We start from the raw sequence: 18,190 nt of genomic DNA on the forward strand, positions 1-18,190 counted from the left end.
AATTTCACTGTCATATATTTGTTTCTTTTGATTTATCTAATTCATAATATTTTTTAATATTCCAATATTTTAAATTATTTAACTGTCACATAGTAGATATATTTTTCATTTAAAAAAAAAAATTATAATTTGCCGATAATAACCTATATGTAATATTAATATGATTTATGACAGGTGAAAAATATTTCTTTTATAGAGCCTATGAATGATAATTCGTTATCTTAATAATTTTGATGTACATCTGATTGCAATTATTATAATACTTGTTATTATTAACTTAATATATTATATTTTTGAGTAGATCTAAAAAAATTGTATTTATATAATATGTACCTAATACTACATTTACATTATGTCATTTATGTATACTGAAACTTGAAATTACATGACACTATAGTTACTATTTTGCTTGTATTTTTATACAATTTATAAATTATAAACTAATACTCTCTTCTCAATTAAAAAATGAATATTATTTTAATAATACTAAATGTTTATTGTAGTATTAATAAATCAGTCTTAAAAATTGTACTAATATTATAATGACTAAATATACAAAATAAAGATACATAATAATGTATAGGACAAAATATAGAAAATGTAAATCACAAATGATTATTTAAACTAAGTAAGTTTGATTTATTAGATAAATAATATATTTAACTAAAATTAAAATAATATGAATATTTTTAACAGTAAAAGAATTTAACTTCTAACTATTTTTACTTGTAATTAGTAAGGATAGTATAGACTAATTTGAACAAAAATATATATATTTGGAATTTATTGTACATATATTTTATAAATTATATTCTATATTCAATGCTTACTCTTAAGTCATAATAAACACATAAATTTAGAATAATTTGTATTACTTAAATTTAAATTAAAACATTTCTTGTCAAAGACACTGTTATGTATGATCAAATATAAGTAAAAAAAAAAAAAATTATCTTTTTAGGTTTTTAAATATTTTATAAGTCTTTTTTCTATGTACTATATAACTTATTGCTGATGACACTGTAGTAGCAGTTGTCAACCACCACAACACTTTGAGCGCAGGATGATCAACAAAATCAAACACTGGAGCTGCTATAGTAGCACAAACCATTGTTAATTGAACTGTGGTATTTATCTTGCTTATGAACATGGGTGCTAATTGAACATTGGTATTAGTAACATCAAATAATTTGCTTAAAGTCCTGGGTTTAGGTATTGACATATAATGAATTTGGAAAGCAGCGCCAATTAAAACTAGATCCCTTAATATAATTATACCAGTAAGATACATTGGGATTAAACCTATATAAGTTAATGTGAAAAACATAGTACCAACAAGAACTTTGTCTGCCATTGGGTCCAAAAAACTACCCAATTTTGATTTTTGACCTACAAAATTTCTAGCAATCCACCCGTCAATTAAGTCGGTTATGCTTGCTATGGCCACAAAACTGAGAGCATATTCAAAATTTCCATTGACAATAAGATAACCTAAATAAGGACTTAAAACTATTCTGGTCATACATAACATATTAGGTATAGTCCAAATATTCTCCTTTATAGTATCTCGTACTTTTGATTTAGTTTCTTTGATGTCATCCAGTATGAATTTACTTTTGTTTTGAAATTTTTGTTTAGTTTTTTGTAAAATAATCTGCTTATCTCGAATAGCATTTTTCAGTTTATTATGGCGTTTAGAAAATCGATCATCCGCAAAATAAACATTTGTTGTAATCCTGTGATTTTTATATAATCGTACTGATAAAAATGATTTATTATTTGAAATTACAGTTGGAAAACACATTCTGCACTGAGGTAAATACATTTTACAGCAACACTGGCTTGAAACAAATATATACTTCAATAAATGATGCATTTTTTCTCAGCTATTTAGTTATTCCTTCTTATTTCTGTAAAAATTAAAAAATTAAACACAAAGTAGTAATATAATTTTATAACTGTATTTAGTAAATAAAAATTAAAAACATAAGGAGTAAATTCATTAATCCATTCTCATGGTTTTAATGTTGAATAGTGAAAATCTAAGCATATAAAATATAAAAACCTATGCAACAATTTTTTTATTAGAAATAAACAATCTATACAAGTAATGTACAATAAGCTTATGTGTTAAGATAAGACAGGACATGAGAAATTGAATAAGAAGCTGTCTACTGGCGACATTTAGCATGAGTTATTTATATATATATATTTTGTTTAATTGTTGAAATTGTATATTTTAAATTGGTAATTATAGAAGGTCACGACACCATTTCCTTTTTAGCCTGAACCTTGGATTTCCTGGGAGAGTTAGTGAGGAGAGGTTTTTAATAAGAGGATTTTGATGGAATAGAAGTTGCATGCGGAAGCGCAAATAAAAGAATTGAGCTTCTTCATTGATGGTTTTCATATGAAAATCGTTATGCAATGTTAGGTTTGAGACGTACGATGGTGTATTGGAGAGTCGTTGAAGAGCTAGGTTTTGGAATACTTACATTTTATTGGTATTGGATTTTTTTGCTGAATCCCAGAGCTGTATGCCATAAGTTCAAATAGATTTCAGGAGAGTTTTGTAAATTAGAAGTATAACTTTTAGATTGGTATTATTATTTTTTGATACTAGAGGACTGAGCATGTGCATACGAGCATTGAAAGTCAGTCTTTTGGTTCCTAGATTATTAAAAAATTATATAAAATTTTTATTGTATTCATTGAGGAACTCAAACTAATATAGGAATTTTTTTTTTTAACTAAGAGACTTTCTTTATTCAATTTTACTTATTGTTATTACATATAGATTGTAAATATTAGTTACTTAAAAGGATTATGCAAAACCAATGGATAGGAAATCTTTGTAAGTTTGGTATCAAATGTTTATCTAATTTAGTTTTTGATATTATAATGAAAATATGTATGATATAATTAATAAATGATACTAACTATTACTCACTTCAAATGATCCTAAAGCAATGGCAAAAAAATATTTTATACAACAGGCCCAGAGTTATCTTGTTTTAAATTGGTAATGAAGTTATAGTTGGGCAACTTATAGTATTTTCAAACTTCACTCAAATACTTAAAAAGTTTAAATTAATAATAAAATAACAAATATTTGTTTTACTTTAGTAATTGCGATTTATAGTTTGTCCTAGGTAGTAGGTAGTATCTTTGATGGAGTATAGCCTATAGGCCATGGGGTCAGATCTCTCGAAAAGTGATAAGCGTGATAAACGGTTTGGGAGATCCGTTGATAATATATTTTTTAATTTTAAAAAGTTTAACAACGATTTCATATTTCCAAATTAAAACCAATAGGACAAAATTACATTAACTAACTACAATTAATATCGTCCATTTCGAGTGTATTCAACAAAAAACGCATATTTGACGTTCTTTCGACAGATTTAAAGTACAGACGGCAAACAGCTGTTATTACTCTGAGGTTATGTCCGTTTAAAATCCCGCCAATTAACTATTTATTATCACAAAATAATAATTTATATTATTCTTTTTATTGTTTTGGTTTAAACTTAAAAATAAAAAAAAGATTTTCAATTCGATTTTTGATATTCCAGCTGAAAAATACTTATCTATTAAATATTAATATAATCATTACTTGGGATTTTTAATACCATCTCACTGAATCGTCGTCATAGACATTTACCATCATGATGCACCCCGCTGAAATCGAATATTTGGCCGAAAATGAGATCATTCAAATAGTGCCGACGTTCAATCATGCCAGCCATGTACATCTTATATGCGGTTCTTATGGCCCGTTCCGAGCTGGTTTACCGTTGAACGTTCCTATCTGGGTGGCACTAAATCTGCGACAAAAAAAGACGTGTCGTATTCTAGCTCCTGACTGGATGACCGTCGATAAGTTACAAGAAAGGCTTGAAGAAGAGAAAGCGTCCAAGTATAATGAATGTCATTTATAACGATTATATTATCGATTCTAATAACCTTCGGTTTTCAGATTTTTCACACAACTACCGACCAATTATTACTTGGAAATCACACAAATGTTGTTGACTATTGCCAGTGAAGATATTCCACAAGGAAATGATATAAAAACGGCAGTTAAAGTGAGTGGTCATACCCGGGTACTTAAATAGTTATATATTAGCTATATTCAACATTTAGAATTCAATGAATTTTAGATATTATATTCTATACGTTTTAAGCAGTATTATATTCACATTTATATTCTCACAATATTTCTATTAAAAAATTACGATTTAGAAATCTAAGGAACCTAATAACAATTCAATAAGTCAATTAACTATACCAATCATTCATGCCTTAAACTTTTATTCGCTATTATATTTCCATGCATAATTGTACTTAAGCTATCATACAATTTTTTTTTAACTTAGTTTATATTGTTGATTTAAAAAAAATCACATTGTCAGAATTGAGTGCAAATGCTTAGTTAGAATTTTAGTGATTTGAAGATTATCAATAATACAATTTATATTGAATATATATTTAGAAATATTAAGGGTCTCTTTTTTTTAAGTGTATTATTTCCACCCTTGATGGTTTAAATTCTAAGCCCAAGTTTTAATAATGAAGTTAGCGAGGAGTAATTACTTTTCATACTTTAATTAGAAATATTAAGTAATTATTTGTGCAAACTTTTTTTTTGACAATATCATTTAAAAAATGTAAATTTATCTAAATTTTGTGTGATTTCCAAACTACAATAGTAACCATCACAATTTTATAACATTAAAAAAAAATATATTAATTATTTTTTATTCAGTGCATTCTAAATAACATTCTCACAGCTATGAATTTTTATGATAATATAGCTTTTTATCATTGACTACAATTCTATAAAATATATACTTTAACGACTAATAACATATTTGAATCTATAAAATACCTTTTTTAGAATAATAGTAAATATATTTTCACAATTATTAATATAAAATAATAATTACATTAATCTATTTTTTTTTTTAAGGATCTATGGGATTTGAGAATAGCAAAATTAAGATCTTCTGTTGATCTATTTGTCAAAGAAGGTCGTGTTCAAGCTTCTTTAAACCATTTAACGCCAATGGAGATTAATTCTGTGAGGCCAGTATTCCCAGATACATTAGATGCGTTAATGACACTCCACGAAGTAAGATATTAAATAAATACACTTATTAACCTTGTTTTGTTTATCTTTTTGAACAAATAATATTTTATTTTTTTAATAAAAAAAAAGTCTGTGATAAAAATTATCAGTTTGCTAAATTACATTATTTTTTTATTTAGCACATTAACTCAAGTGATGATAGAGAAAATAGCAGTCAATCTTCAGGAGGAACTCCTAATTCAATGCCTTTTTCATTATCTTTGTAAAATTGTTTATTCTTAAAATACTCAGAATTGTACTCAAATGGTAGTGCTTTCTTTTTGGGATCAGATTAAATTATTTTTAACACCAAAACTGTTATATGATTGTTATTATATGTCTAATGCAACTATCTAGTCTATAATATTTAGACTATCTTAATCAATCATATTTCATTTTCTTTAATCAAGATATAAAACATCGTTTTATTTTTATTTTGCTAATTGTAAGATAATGTTAAGTATTTTATTTTTGTCTCGTTCTACAATAACTTTTTATGTGTATTAACTATTAAGTAAAAAGCATAAATTTTTCAATGAATAAAAATCTTATAGATTAAAATGTTCATAAAAATATAATGTGCAATTATTAATAAGTCTATTAGTTACAAACAACAATGGTAACTAATGCGTTGTTGGGGTATAAATGATTATAGTTGCTGTTTAACATTATTTTAAATGTCAAGATCAAATTGTACTTATCGTATGTAGGATATATCCAAGGTTAGGTGAGAATTTTTGTATTTAAAGTGTATAGTGGTTATAAATAATAAAACATTCATATTTTATAGTGATTGTACTCTTATATTATTAAAAGCTATATTTTAAAAAGAATAAAAACACTAGTTTAAAATAAAAACAACTTTTATTTTAATTCAAAATACATAGTTAAATAGTAATAATGTACTCAACATTTTTGTCGAGCCTTATATTTATTAATTAAACTTTAAAGTTATACTAAGATATCACATATTATATTATGTAATCTAATATTTTTATGATTTATTATTCAGTCATCTAATAAAATAGAAAAGTGTTATTAAATATGCATATTATTTATAACAAATCAATTTTATTAGCTTATTGTATTATTTACTCTCAGTGATATCTGGCGAGTATTAAATTCACAAAACTACTTTATTTTGTCCAATAACATAGTTTTATATTTTTATTACTTGTAACCTTATCGTTTTAAATTGTTGAACAAATATTTTAGTAAATAAAAATGCATATCTTGTATTACTCATACGTTGTTAATGTGTATTGTGATTTATATTATTTAATAAATATTTATCATACATAAATGATACAAATCTATTTTAAAATTGTATATAATTGCAATTACATGTAATATTTTTGGTTAATGTGTACAAAAAATAAATATAAAAATTATTTCAAATTTATCACAGCGATCTGTGACCTAAATACCTGGGTATAATGAAAAATGATCGAAAAAACTATTTAATAATAACTATTACTGTCATACCGTTAACAATGAAAAATGATAATGATTTTTTTTTTTTTTTACTTTTTTACGACGGTATAGGTACTATTATTATACTATTATAATAATTTATAACCGTTAAAAACGCAATCGTGTATTGTATGGGTACGTAAAATAATCGAAACCGCATTGTAAACGTGGTATGCAAATCGTGCTCGCGCAGTCGTGTGTGGGTACGTTATGAAAATATGAACTCTTCAGCGACACGCGGTCGGACCTCCGGGGCTGCGCCGACGAAAAGAGGAGGAGGAGGAACGCGCACGCAAGACTTCGTGATATCACAATTTAGATCTTCACGGAACGGTCGGCGATGGCAAGGGGTGGCGTACGGCGGGAACAACAGGTGGACATTTCGAACGGGGGCCGTCCTGCACGCTAATCGCGCGAACGTTCGAAAACTGTTTGTTATTTCTACGCGTAATGACGTGTACACGATTGACGTGAAAGTGTATTCCACACTACAAAAGTAGAAAAAAAAAAACAGTGGACGGGAACGAGATAATAATAATAATAATAATATACTTGTGTATTATCTGAAATCGTTACGACAATCGACACGATTTCGTGGGCGCTACACACGACCCGATTGTGACTCGCCAAAACTGCACACACGATGTCGGGTGCGACTCGCGGACCGACAACGAAGTCGCGACGAGTTGCTCCGTACAATACGACGGCAGTGACAACAGGTATAGATATGGTACGATGGCGTCACACGTCGAGTGTGGGCGCAAACCAAAATAATAAAAATAATAATAATAATAATAATACGATGGGGGGCCTTAACTGCGCGTACGATAATAACGATGATTTTGTTCGAGGCGCGGGCACAAACGCGTACAACGATTATAGTGCGATCGAATCGTACGTCACCGCATGACAATATTAAATTATTATACATAATATACACACACACACATATATATATATATATATATATATATATATTATCTTATATCAATCAATATACTAATGTTTTGTGATTTCAGTCTTATGGTGAGAAAAACGCGAACGATGCTGTGAGTGCGATTATCGGCGTACTGCAGCGACGTCCACACATCGACAGCGCGATATCGCACCGTTAGTCGGCCGTCGGCGGCGCGTTGGCGGCCGCGGTCCGCGCGTCCGACGGCTTGCCGTGGACGACGTGACCGCCGCTGCAGTGAACCGCGGCGGAACCGCTCTGTTGGTGCTGCTGCTGCTGCTGTTGCTGTTGCTCGACGTCCGCCGCCGTCCCGTCGTTCACCGTGTTCGTCAGTTGCTTGCGTATGTCGCGTATGCTCTTGCGGATGGCCTGCGCCAGCTTCGTGGTCGGCTGCGACGCGGCCGCTTCGGCCGCCTCGTTGGCGGACGACGTCTTGTCGCACTCGTCCGGCGGCACCACCGTTACGGAACACGTGTCGGTCGCCGGCCGGCGGCTCCTGTCCATCAGCCGCTGCGGGTCCAACTTGATCGCGTCGTCGTAACTGGGCGGCGGCAAGTCCACCACCGAGGCGTAATCCGGCGGCTTCTCGTCCAGCCGCACTGGCGGGTCCAGCGATATAACGTGGATGTGGTCGATCGACTCCTGTGGACGAAAAAAAAAAAAACACCGTCGGTTTTAGTACGTGATGGTTACCTTACACTCGGTTTGTGTGGAATCAAAATAGATTATTGAGTCACGCGGGCGACTTTCTTTCGGGATCATTACCGAAATATGTCAAACTTTCCGGGCAGTGTTGTTTGGTAATACACCCGGATAAAAAGTAAAAACACTACTAATCGGACCATAATGGTAATGAAACTATTGAATAATAAATAAACCTACATTGATTGCATTCGTTAACGGTCGATACTAAACGATTAAAACACGATGCACAAATTATTATTATTATTGTTAAAATGAACAATATTTGACCGTGTAGGATACGACTAATTAGTATTCACAAGTACACAAAATTAAAAAATGGTAATAAAGTAGGCTGCCTAATCCTAGCTTTATCTTAGATTGCGCGTGACTGATACATAATACAGATTTGTTTATTAAATGTTGATAGATCTTGCCTAATCAAAAATCGAACGAATAGCTTTCTAGTTATTGAAATGTATATGCATATTAACGATAATAATTCTAAAAAATATAAAATAGATCAATATTAACTTATATTTGAACTAGTACATATTAGATTCAGACAATTTTTACAAACTGTTAATTGATTGTTAATATTAATTAGGCTCCCATATCTTTTAAATCTATTACGGTGGACCTATATTATGTGTAATACTGTAATACACAAAGTTAAATAATGCAAAACCTTCTAATATAAATTTCCATTTAGATAATAGGTACCTATCAAATTCAATATTTTCAAAAAAGCCATCAGCTTAACAGTTTACTGTGAAAGAGGGTGATTCTCGTTTAAAAAGAATAGTTAACTTCGCCATAGAGTACTCATCAGACGGTATAAAATTTTGAATATTTGAAAAAAAATACAGTCCTAAGCAATACCAACCTATATTTAAAAAAATTCCAAAAACTTTATTTAAATTAATTATTTTAACAAAATAGGGAGTGAGTATGTTAGGTGAGTCACTCTGTATGTTATATCGCAATTACTAATCGTTTGAATATTCGAAAAACATTAAGCTGCCACAACATCTGAATCAACATAATAATATAGATATATGCATAATAGATGTAATGAAGTGTGGAAACAACAAAACTATTGATACACTTAGACTTATTATAACTGTAATTGCAAGTTGATTTCATATGACCGAAAACAATGAGAAATATTTTTTCTATTTCCATCGTATATAATAATAAAAATTGTTTTTTTAGAATTACAAATCGGTTTAACGATATAAAATATTTTAACAGGACACACCATGTAAATTGGTATATATTAATATACTACCTACTTATATTACATGACATGGCATGATAGAGTTGTGTAAATATAAAATATAACAACCTTTACATATAAATTGATATAAATATATTTATATGTATTGTATAGCCTGTAGCCATGTAATAGATTGAACCTTATTGATCAATAGCGTGACTGGACAATAAATTGGAGGTGCAAACAAACGTCGTTACACGAGAATAATTTTTTGTTATTTTTTTGTTTTATTTTTTTTTTATTTAAATTTAAAATTAAAATATAAAACATATTAGATAACGTGATTGAAAGTTTATATTCTAGTATCAATCCTAATTTGATTAAGAATTAATATTTTTGTATTATTTCATATCTGTTGGTACATTTCATATTCATAATATTTTTCATAGATAAATGAAAAAACTAGAGCACCTTGATTATAAGTGTATAACGTTTTTTATATTTTTTAATACTGCATTCTGAGCTATAACCCTTTACATCGTAGTGCTAATCTAGACCTGATCTAATTGATTATTTTGGTTTACAACCGTAACTAACTATATAAACAAATAATACGATTTTTATTTTAATAAAGTTTTTGAAAATAATACTTGTTAAAATGTTAACTGATACCAAATAAGCGTTTTTTGTTTATTATTTTATTATTATCATTATTTTGTTTTATGGATGTTCTATATGTTATCTACTTTTAAGACATTTAATCTAGCAATTGTAACATCTTTCATATATTTCATAATAATTTTAATTATTATTAATGCTATGTTTGTAAAAAAAAAAAAAAATGTCAAATCTGAAATAATTCCGTAGACAGGCACCAAGGTTTATCTAAACATATTAGTTAAGGCAACGATAATTTTCATAGTCTCATTGTTTTGATGTTATTATTATTATTAGTATAGTAATATAACAGCACGTCATACAAAAAATAAAAGCTGTTTTTTTCTACAGTCACTAGGTACCTATACTATACGCAAAGAATGACGTTCATACTCGTTAATAAAAAAATTGTGACATAACATCACTTCAAAAGGTTTTACTACTGTTTTCAAGATCGTTTCTATGAACTTGAGAGGTGTAAATATATAAAATTATAATGAAAATGTATATTTATTGCGTACAAGCAGTGTTCAGAGTTACTTTTTTGATGTAATATCGTCATTCGTCTGTAAAGCGCAAACGTTGTTAAAAATACACGGCGGTCAATCATTTTTTTAATAACAATAATATTATTAAATATTATGTTACGTCATACATTTTTATCGCGACAAAAACAATGTTTAGGCGTGCTGCATGTTTGTTTATTAAAGATTTGCGCGATTTTTTTAATTATATCATTTACCTATGTGAGAGTAACTACTTTAATGTTACCATGAATGTGTATACAATAGAAAGGCAACATGCCTATTTCAGTTTGCAATTATTGTAAATAATTGACGGCAGTTCGCGCATTTTGTTAATGGCATACCTTTACTTGTAATTTGTAAGTTGTAGAACACTTTATCGCGTTGATCTCTACGGAAATCGAAAATATTAATTTGGGCGAGCTTCACCTTGAACTAAATGTCATGTCAAAATTATTTTAATTCCGCTAGAATGATATTTACGCCGTTCACTCGATGAGCTGCTGCAACAGTCGGTGCCACCGCGTATAGCAATAATATTATGTATTCGATGATTTTACCATAATATTCATGGTTTAAAATCATGCGTTTTTTTTAATATTTTAATTTTAAAGCTAGTTATTAGCATTTTAAAATTTTAAATTATTTGTGTGTTTTAAAATGTTAATAACTCGCTTTAAAATTAAAATATGAAAAATCCCCGTGACGTTTACTAAATAATATTCTTACTTTTAAATTTAATGATAGGTTAATTCACTGTAAATTATAATTTATAATGTCAATTATAAACGAATTGAATGCATTTTTTAGAACGTACAATTTGCAACGTTACCTACGTATTTGTAACACGGTGACAACGTATTCAGGTGCGGGGTGTAACGTAGGTACTCATTAAGAAAAAAAATATAGACTTATGATTTTTTAGATCCACAAAATGTATAATTTAATATGTACAAACTATGATATCGATGGCTACAATAATAGCCGACATAATATCAATATATTAAGTTTAATATAAACTGATTATTGTTGTCTTTTATATATTATTAAAATATTTAAAATCAACGAGAATTGAATACTTAATTTGACAGACTTGTGTATATTTTGAATAATTACGGACTTATTAAATACAGATATTAGTAACAGGTAAATTTACAATAATAAAAATTAAAAATTTTGTAAAAGTGAATAGATTATATAAATTTAATGTTGTATCTGTTATTATACTGTTTAATATACTTTTATAAATTATACAATTGTATGCATTTACACAATAACACGGTCGAAAGAAGGTATTGCTACATATTTTACTGTAAAATTAGTTATTTTTTTCGAATGTAGGTTCTTAAGAGGATGTCGCACCAAGGTTCGTATTATCTTAAGGTTATACGTGTAATCACGTGGCTGAAAAAAAACATGTTCACGCGCAGACCGATCGATAAAATACAAATGGGAAATGATTTTATACTAGCAAGCCAGCTTCTATATCTATATACAGTTCAATGCTTGTTTAAAATACACATTTCTGAAGATTACTGATACTTAAAACATAAAGTTGAATGCACGTACATCATAATTTACAATATGTCAACACATATATAGGTATATGTACAATATAATATATCACTTTAGTTTTTTATATTATAACGCTGAACTTAACGATTATTATTTAATTTTTTTTTTTTAATTTGAAAGCTATATAGAATAGTTATTTAGAGTCTTAGTGAAACACACGTAAGATACCTTTGACTATGCGATTTATCTATATTTATAATTTGTTTTTGTTCCTATATGTTTATTTTTACCACAATTGATAATAATCAATAACGATAAATTTATTTACTTTTTCCATACGCACAAATAATATCAAATGTACAATTAGGTATAATACCCACTTTAAAAATCTTTGAATAGTACTTTTTACCAAATGTGACAGTAAAATATAGGTGCATTATTTTTTCGTTATTTTAATGACGATTCTTTTTTTTAAATAAAATATTTTAGTATTATCACTTTAACAGTACGTGTGTATAGTGTACGATCGTTCATTATTATTTATTATTGTATATCTAGCTATATGCTCTGGAGGACAATTTCAATATATTTTAAAAGTGTGTCAAATTTATGTCTGACTAATTTTCACGGACTACTTCAAAAAATGTTTTAACATCGTCACTCAAAAAGTTTGACGTATGATGTTGATATAATTCCAATAGAGCAGTACCTAAAAGTTGACCTTATGAATATTTTGTTCTATGATCATACTATGTATTATATTTAAACAATAATATAGTTTCGAAAGTTAACAATTCAGATATTAACGAACTTTAAGATTGACAAAACACACACGGTTATTATTTTCGTTATCTCACTGTTTTAATTTCATATCCCAAATTTATGAAACTTCAATTTTAGATAAAATCAAATTTTGAACGATTAGTTAATAACTTTTATTTTATAAGTTTATTTAAAAGTTTATACAAACGTAGCGGAGAGTATATGTGATACGTGGATACCAAATAATAACCCTACGCCAAAATCCAAAAACACCCTTGTAAGTTGTACTGTATTATATTTATACTTATATCTAAATAAGACGATGAATAATAATAATACTAATGATACATTTTTGAAAAATTTCTTACAATTATTTTATACGTATATATCATTTAATATTTACCAACAAATGTGCAGCTATAATGCGTATTATGTTTTCAACCTACCAAAATGTATTCAACATGAGATTTCAAATAATAAAGAACTGATTTACGAGATGTCTATAATATAATGATAGTATTAATTTGTCTTTAACATGTACCATAGGTGATCCCCCAAGGTTATACACTGATTATTGAAATGTATAATTTGTATTCGTATCTTTTGAAGTTTTAATACATAATGCACGAAAAACAAAAAATATAGACAACTTCGTCGGTATATAGTATATTGACTTTTGATAATGTACATAATATATATATATAATATAAGTACATTAATATAAATTCGATTTCGATGTGTTTTAATGCAAGTTTATACTGAACAACATGATTAATGCATTAAAATTTAGGTATATTAAATAAAATAATCGCAAAAACGCCGCTAGAGAAAATGCAAATTTACGAATTTTAGAAATTAATGGGATCAAAACGCAATCTTAAGTATATTTATATTTGAACTTCTGGTATTTTGAATTATCAGAATTTTGGTGCCAGGCTTTTGACCACTTAGGATTATCATTGTCAGGATTTTGAATGCCTCCCATACATAGTCATAGGCACAAAACGCAAAACGCAAAAGGCTAAAGAGACTTAGTCACTCAAGTCATAATTTAATTCTCCTAATTTATTAATACTCCGTAAACTACTAAAAACTATATTTCAAATTTTATTTAAGTACAATTTTTTTTGTTCTATCTTTCATTACTCATACTGCATAGTGCATACTATATTTTTCATATTTATATAAATTTTAGGAAAATAGTATGACGGGCAGTCATTATTGTTATTATTATTATAATAGTTATTGTTATCAATTGTTGTTTTTTCAATTTTAGAATTTAAACTCTTATCTTCGATGTTTTTGAGATAAATATAGGTATTATGTACGCACTACACATGTAGCCACGTCTCACATCAGTGTGATAAGATAGATTATTGTTCTATATCATGAGTTATGACGTAATTGGCGACTCACCTAAAATTATAATATTATTTTTCTGTAAATGTTTATTATATGAATCATTAAAATATTTAATTAAGCTATGAGTAGAAAAAATAAAAAGGATGAAAATATTCTCTTATTCTTTAGCAAAAAAGTGAGGAAAATGAAACTAATAATTCAAATCAGAAAAAATTAGAAATTTTTACAATTTTGAAGATAGTAAAATTCTTTGAATAATGTAACCAATATCTGAACATAAAATTGATAAGCTGTGAGCTTCAAATAACTACTTGGGAAAATCACTTTTACAAATCTAGTCTAGACTTTATTATTATTCACTTGAAAACTAGATTTTCTTTGACTTAAGCTACCTCGACAGAATATTTTATTAAATTGGACTATAATAGAGCATTATATTTTATCAATCAATAAAAGATTAATAATATAAGTATAGAAACTAATAATACATTATTGTATACTTAATTTATTATAATTTTCATAATTTATTTTCAATCAATTTTAAAGTATTGTTCTCTGAAATGTAATTATAACTAAATCTGTGCTATTAACAAAAATAAAAATGTTGATTTAGATGATTTAAAAAAAAAAAAATAATTATAAAAAATATATTTATGCAAATCTGTACCCTCTTTTGAAAGTTACTAATGTATTAGCTACATCATCAGTTTTTAGCGAAAAAAGTTTTTTTGACAATGAGCCTAATTAAAATTTGGACGAGGAGTACAATGGGAATGACTAGATTTATTATCCATATTACATATAGAATGGGATATAATTTTTGACTGTGAAAAAGTTTTCATATTTTTTCATAAAAAGATAAAATATTATAATTAAGTTAGAACGATTACATTTATATGACATATAACTGACTTAAATGACTATAAAAGACTTTATGTTAAATATGAAAAAAAAAAAATTCTATGAACTTCAAACTATTGTGATTCATAAAGATAACTGACTAAAATCCAAAAATGTGAAAAGGAAAAATATACAATTCCATAAAAATCAGTGCTCTAATTTATAAATAATCATCGTGAGTATAAAAAAACAAGATGTACCTAGGTAGGTACTTAGTTAAAAATTAGTACAGTTGAGTATGAGGTTTTTCACTTCATTGATTTTTTTTTAATGTATAAATAGTTGAAGTTGAAAACCTCCCCTCAACAAATTAAACCAAATTGCGCTTTTGGTACATATACTACATATAAAAACAGATTTAAATGATAGTAAACTTATAAGCTCGTTATAACTTAGGTACATGCAATGCACACAGACGATGACTGTAATAATAATATGGAAACAAAATGAAGAGTTTTGTACACTAGTCTATATTCTCGTCCAATAATTTGTATAAATTGTATAATAATTATTAGTAACAAAATTGTTTGTACAATTTTAAGTTAGATTCAACATCTTTATGGATATTTTCTCTAATTATGTAAGTTCAAGTTATTTTAATTACTATATATATTATATATATATATATATATATATATACTTTCATCAAATTCATCTATTGTATTATGGATTTTAAATATTTTCAACAAAATTAAATAAAAATTGCAAGAACTTTTATTTAGATATTTTTTATGGAAAGTGACATCAATAGGTAGGTTCAAAAATATGATGTTTTTTCTCTAGTATCTTGTATAAGTTAAAATATATACTTATATTGTGCCTTGAGGTACTGACAGTATATTTTATAGATACAATTGAAGTAGGTTCCAAGCTGTAGGTATATTTTTTAAACTTTATATCATTTTTAATATTTTATTTTCATGTATGTTGTTATTACCATTTTACAGAAAACAATTTGGTGTAACATATGGGCGATTGTAAGCTCTCCCGATGGTACACTCTCCCGGGTCTACTCCAGTACTACTTGACGGAAACGTGTAAACTCTCCCGGATTTATTCCTGTACTACCTAACGGAAACATGTAAACTCTCCCGGGTCCAGTAAAAATCATAAAATAAATTTAATATACATTTAAGTTGCGTTTAAAAGTAGTCAATCATATATAATAATAATAATAATAATATAAAATAATGTCTTAAGCTGCTATGAACATGATATTATAGTCAAAATACAATAAAAAATAAAATTTCAAAAAATCCAATATAAATTTAAGTTTCTTTTAAAAATAGTCAATAATAATAATATAAGTTACAAATACAAAATATACGTAAAAATGTAAAATCATTGTTTTTGATAATAAGAACATACAGATTTAAAAAAGTTAGAGAATCTATTTTTTTTTTCTTTATAATCTAATATTTTTTGGGATATATTTTTTTCTTTATTTTTTGTATAAATATTTTTATTCGATTTATTTAATTTATTGCAACTTTGAATTTTAACATATATTTTAGTTTGAAAATCCGTTAGAGCATTAATGAATATAAATAAAGATGGATGATTACTTGAGAAATATGAATTTAAATGCGAATGGAACGACTCACTATAAAGTTGACCCGGGAGAGTTTACACATTTACTTCAGGTAAACATAATATTAACCCGGGAGAGTTTACTATTTTTAAAAATCGGGAGAGTTTACCATCGCCCTAACATATTATTTACGGGCGTATATCAATTGCGCCGAAATGACCTTTTTACCTGTAAGAAATTTATCGATTACGCCGCGTATCAACTTTGTCGAACTTTTTTTTACATATTGATTCCACTGAATATTTGTAAATTATTTACTCACTGTTCAACTATACCTAACATATTATGTGATATAATATGTACTATGTAGCTATTGCATATTATCGCGTCGGTTAGGTTAAGTTAAGTTTTATGGAAAAGATTCATATTTTATTTCCTGTAGGTATATTGGTATTATTAGTGATAAAAGTAAGTACATATTTTATTGATCATAATCTTAAATATTGTTCAATACATTATATGTTTAAATAATCGAAATTTAGTGAGAGTTGTATTTTAGTACGCGTTTTGTGTTTCATATTGTAAAAATGAATTTTGAAATTCTTATTAGTGAATGAAATGATAAATTATTATCTTAAATAAAAATTTTAAGTTTTATAATTAAGCGTGTATTAAATATTTAATATAAAAATAAAAATTATGAATGATGTTTTTAGAAATGTTAATATTAAAAAAATAAAATAAACTGGGTGGTCTATACTGTTAATTAAAAAATATACTTTATATAACCAAAATAAACAAATATTCGGCAGAATCAATAAAGATGAACATTGGGTGGAATCGATAGTCGGCGGAATTAATATTGAAATGGCGGAATCCATAAAACCCAGTATTTTGCGTATATGTATTTATTAGTTATATATTCTTGTATTCAAACATACAATATTTAACAAATAGTTTATTGCTTACAAAGTTCAAGCTTTAAAGCATACAAGTTATAACATAAAGCATTTAAAATTTCTTGGGAAATTTTATCGATTTCACTGCACCGTTCTTGTATTCTTAGCTTTTGAAATTAAATATTTAATTAAAGAACAGAAAAATGTTTTAACTATATGATTTGTATTTATTATAAATAATATAAATGTATTGCTGGTTTTGGAATATCGATATAGAAAAACTAGTTGGATGACAAAGACTCCAAGTAAAATATGTATCGGTGGTATTTTCTTGGGAGGCTCGGTTCTATTAGCTAAATATAATTGTACTAAAAGGCAAAAAATACTTTATAGTTTATATTAACGTCACGCTCAGCGATTCAGTAATATACGTTTTCGTCTCGCTCGGTAACAGTTGCCAAATTGCCTTGAACGAAGGTCTTTCTGCAGGAGAAAGACTTTTTGTAGCTCGATATTATGTGTGTGTGTGTGTGTGTGTGTGTGTGTGTGTGTGTGTGTGTGTGTGTGTGTGTGTGTGTGTG

General features: G+C 27.5%; 3 protein-coding genes across 9 annotated transcripts in view; 1 reads left to right on the forward strand and 2 right to left on the reverse strand.

Annotated features, from left to right (window-relative positions):
* Positions 1-788: 788 nt before the first annotated feature.
* LOC112592987 (probable cardiolipin synthase (CMP-forming)) lies at positions 789-3,326 on the reverse strand. 4 transcript variants are annotated; one of them, XM_025337191.1, is made up of 3 exons: positions 2,951-3,326; positions 2,496-2,670; positions 789-1,910 (listed from the first exon to the last, which is right to left on the reverse strand). In XM_025337191.1, exon 3 carries the CDS (start codon positions 1,874-1,876, stop codon positions 950-952), a length of 927 nt encoding a protein of 308 aa, XP_025192976.1. In that variant the 5' UTR covers positions 1,877-1,910; positions 2,496-2,670; positions 2,951-3,326; the 3' UTR covers positions 789-949. The 4 variants fall into 4 exon arrangements, with proteins under 4 accessions (XP_025192976.1, XP_025192984.1, XP_025192968.1 ...); XM_025337199.1 differs by having other exon boundaries at positions 2,941-3,326; XM_025337183.1 differs by lacking the exon at positions 2,496-2,670 and having other exon boundaries at positions 2,941-3,325.
* Positions 3,327-3,513: 187 nt separating this feature from the next.
* LOC112594921 (DNA replication complex GINS protein PSF2) lies at positions 3,514-5,490 on the forward strand. The gene is made up of 4 exons (XM_025339946.1): positions 3,514-3,919; positions 3,980-4,088; positions 4,973-5,134; positions 5,272-5,490. Exons 1-4 carry the CDS (start codon positions 3,669-3,671, stop codon positions 5,356-5,358), a joined length of 609 nt encoding a protein of 202 aa, XP_025195731.1. The 5' UTR covers positions 3,514-3,668; the 3' UTR covers positions 5,359-5,490.
* A 1,143-nt stretch (positions 5,491-6,633) lies between these two features.
* The window catches only part of LOC112594895, a 34,970-nt gene continuing 23,413 nt past the window's right edge, over positions 6,634-18,190 (reverse strand). For all 4 annotated transcript variants that reach the window (XM_025339925.1, XM_025339910.1, XM_025339935.1 and 1 more), the window contains exon 3: positions 6,634-8,201. In XM_025339925.1, coding sequence (XP_025195710.1) covers positions 7,716-8,201 — 486 coding nt within the window. In that variant the 3' untranslated portion in view covers positions 6,634-7,715. The remainder of the gene's footprint in view (positions 8,202-18,190) is intronic.

This window comes from Melanaphis sacchari, unplaced genomic scaffold, assembly GCF_002803265.2.
Source record: "Melanaphis sacchari strain LSU unplaced genomic scaffold, SCAv2.0 Contig0_pilon_pilon, whole genome shotgun sequence".
Taxonomy (NCBI): Eukaryota; Metazoa; Arthropoda; class Insecta; order Hemiptera; family Aphididae; genus Melanaphis; species Melanaphis sacchari.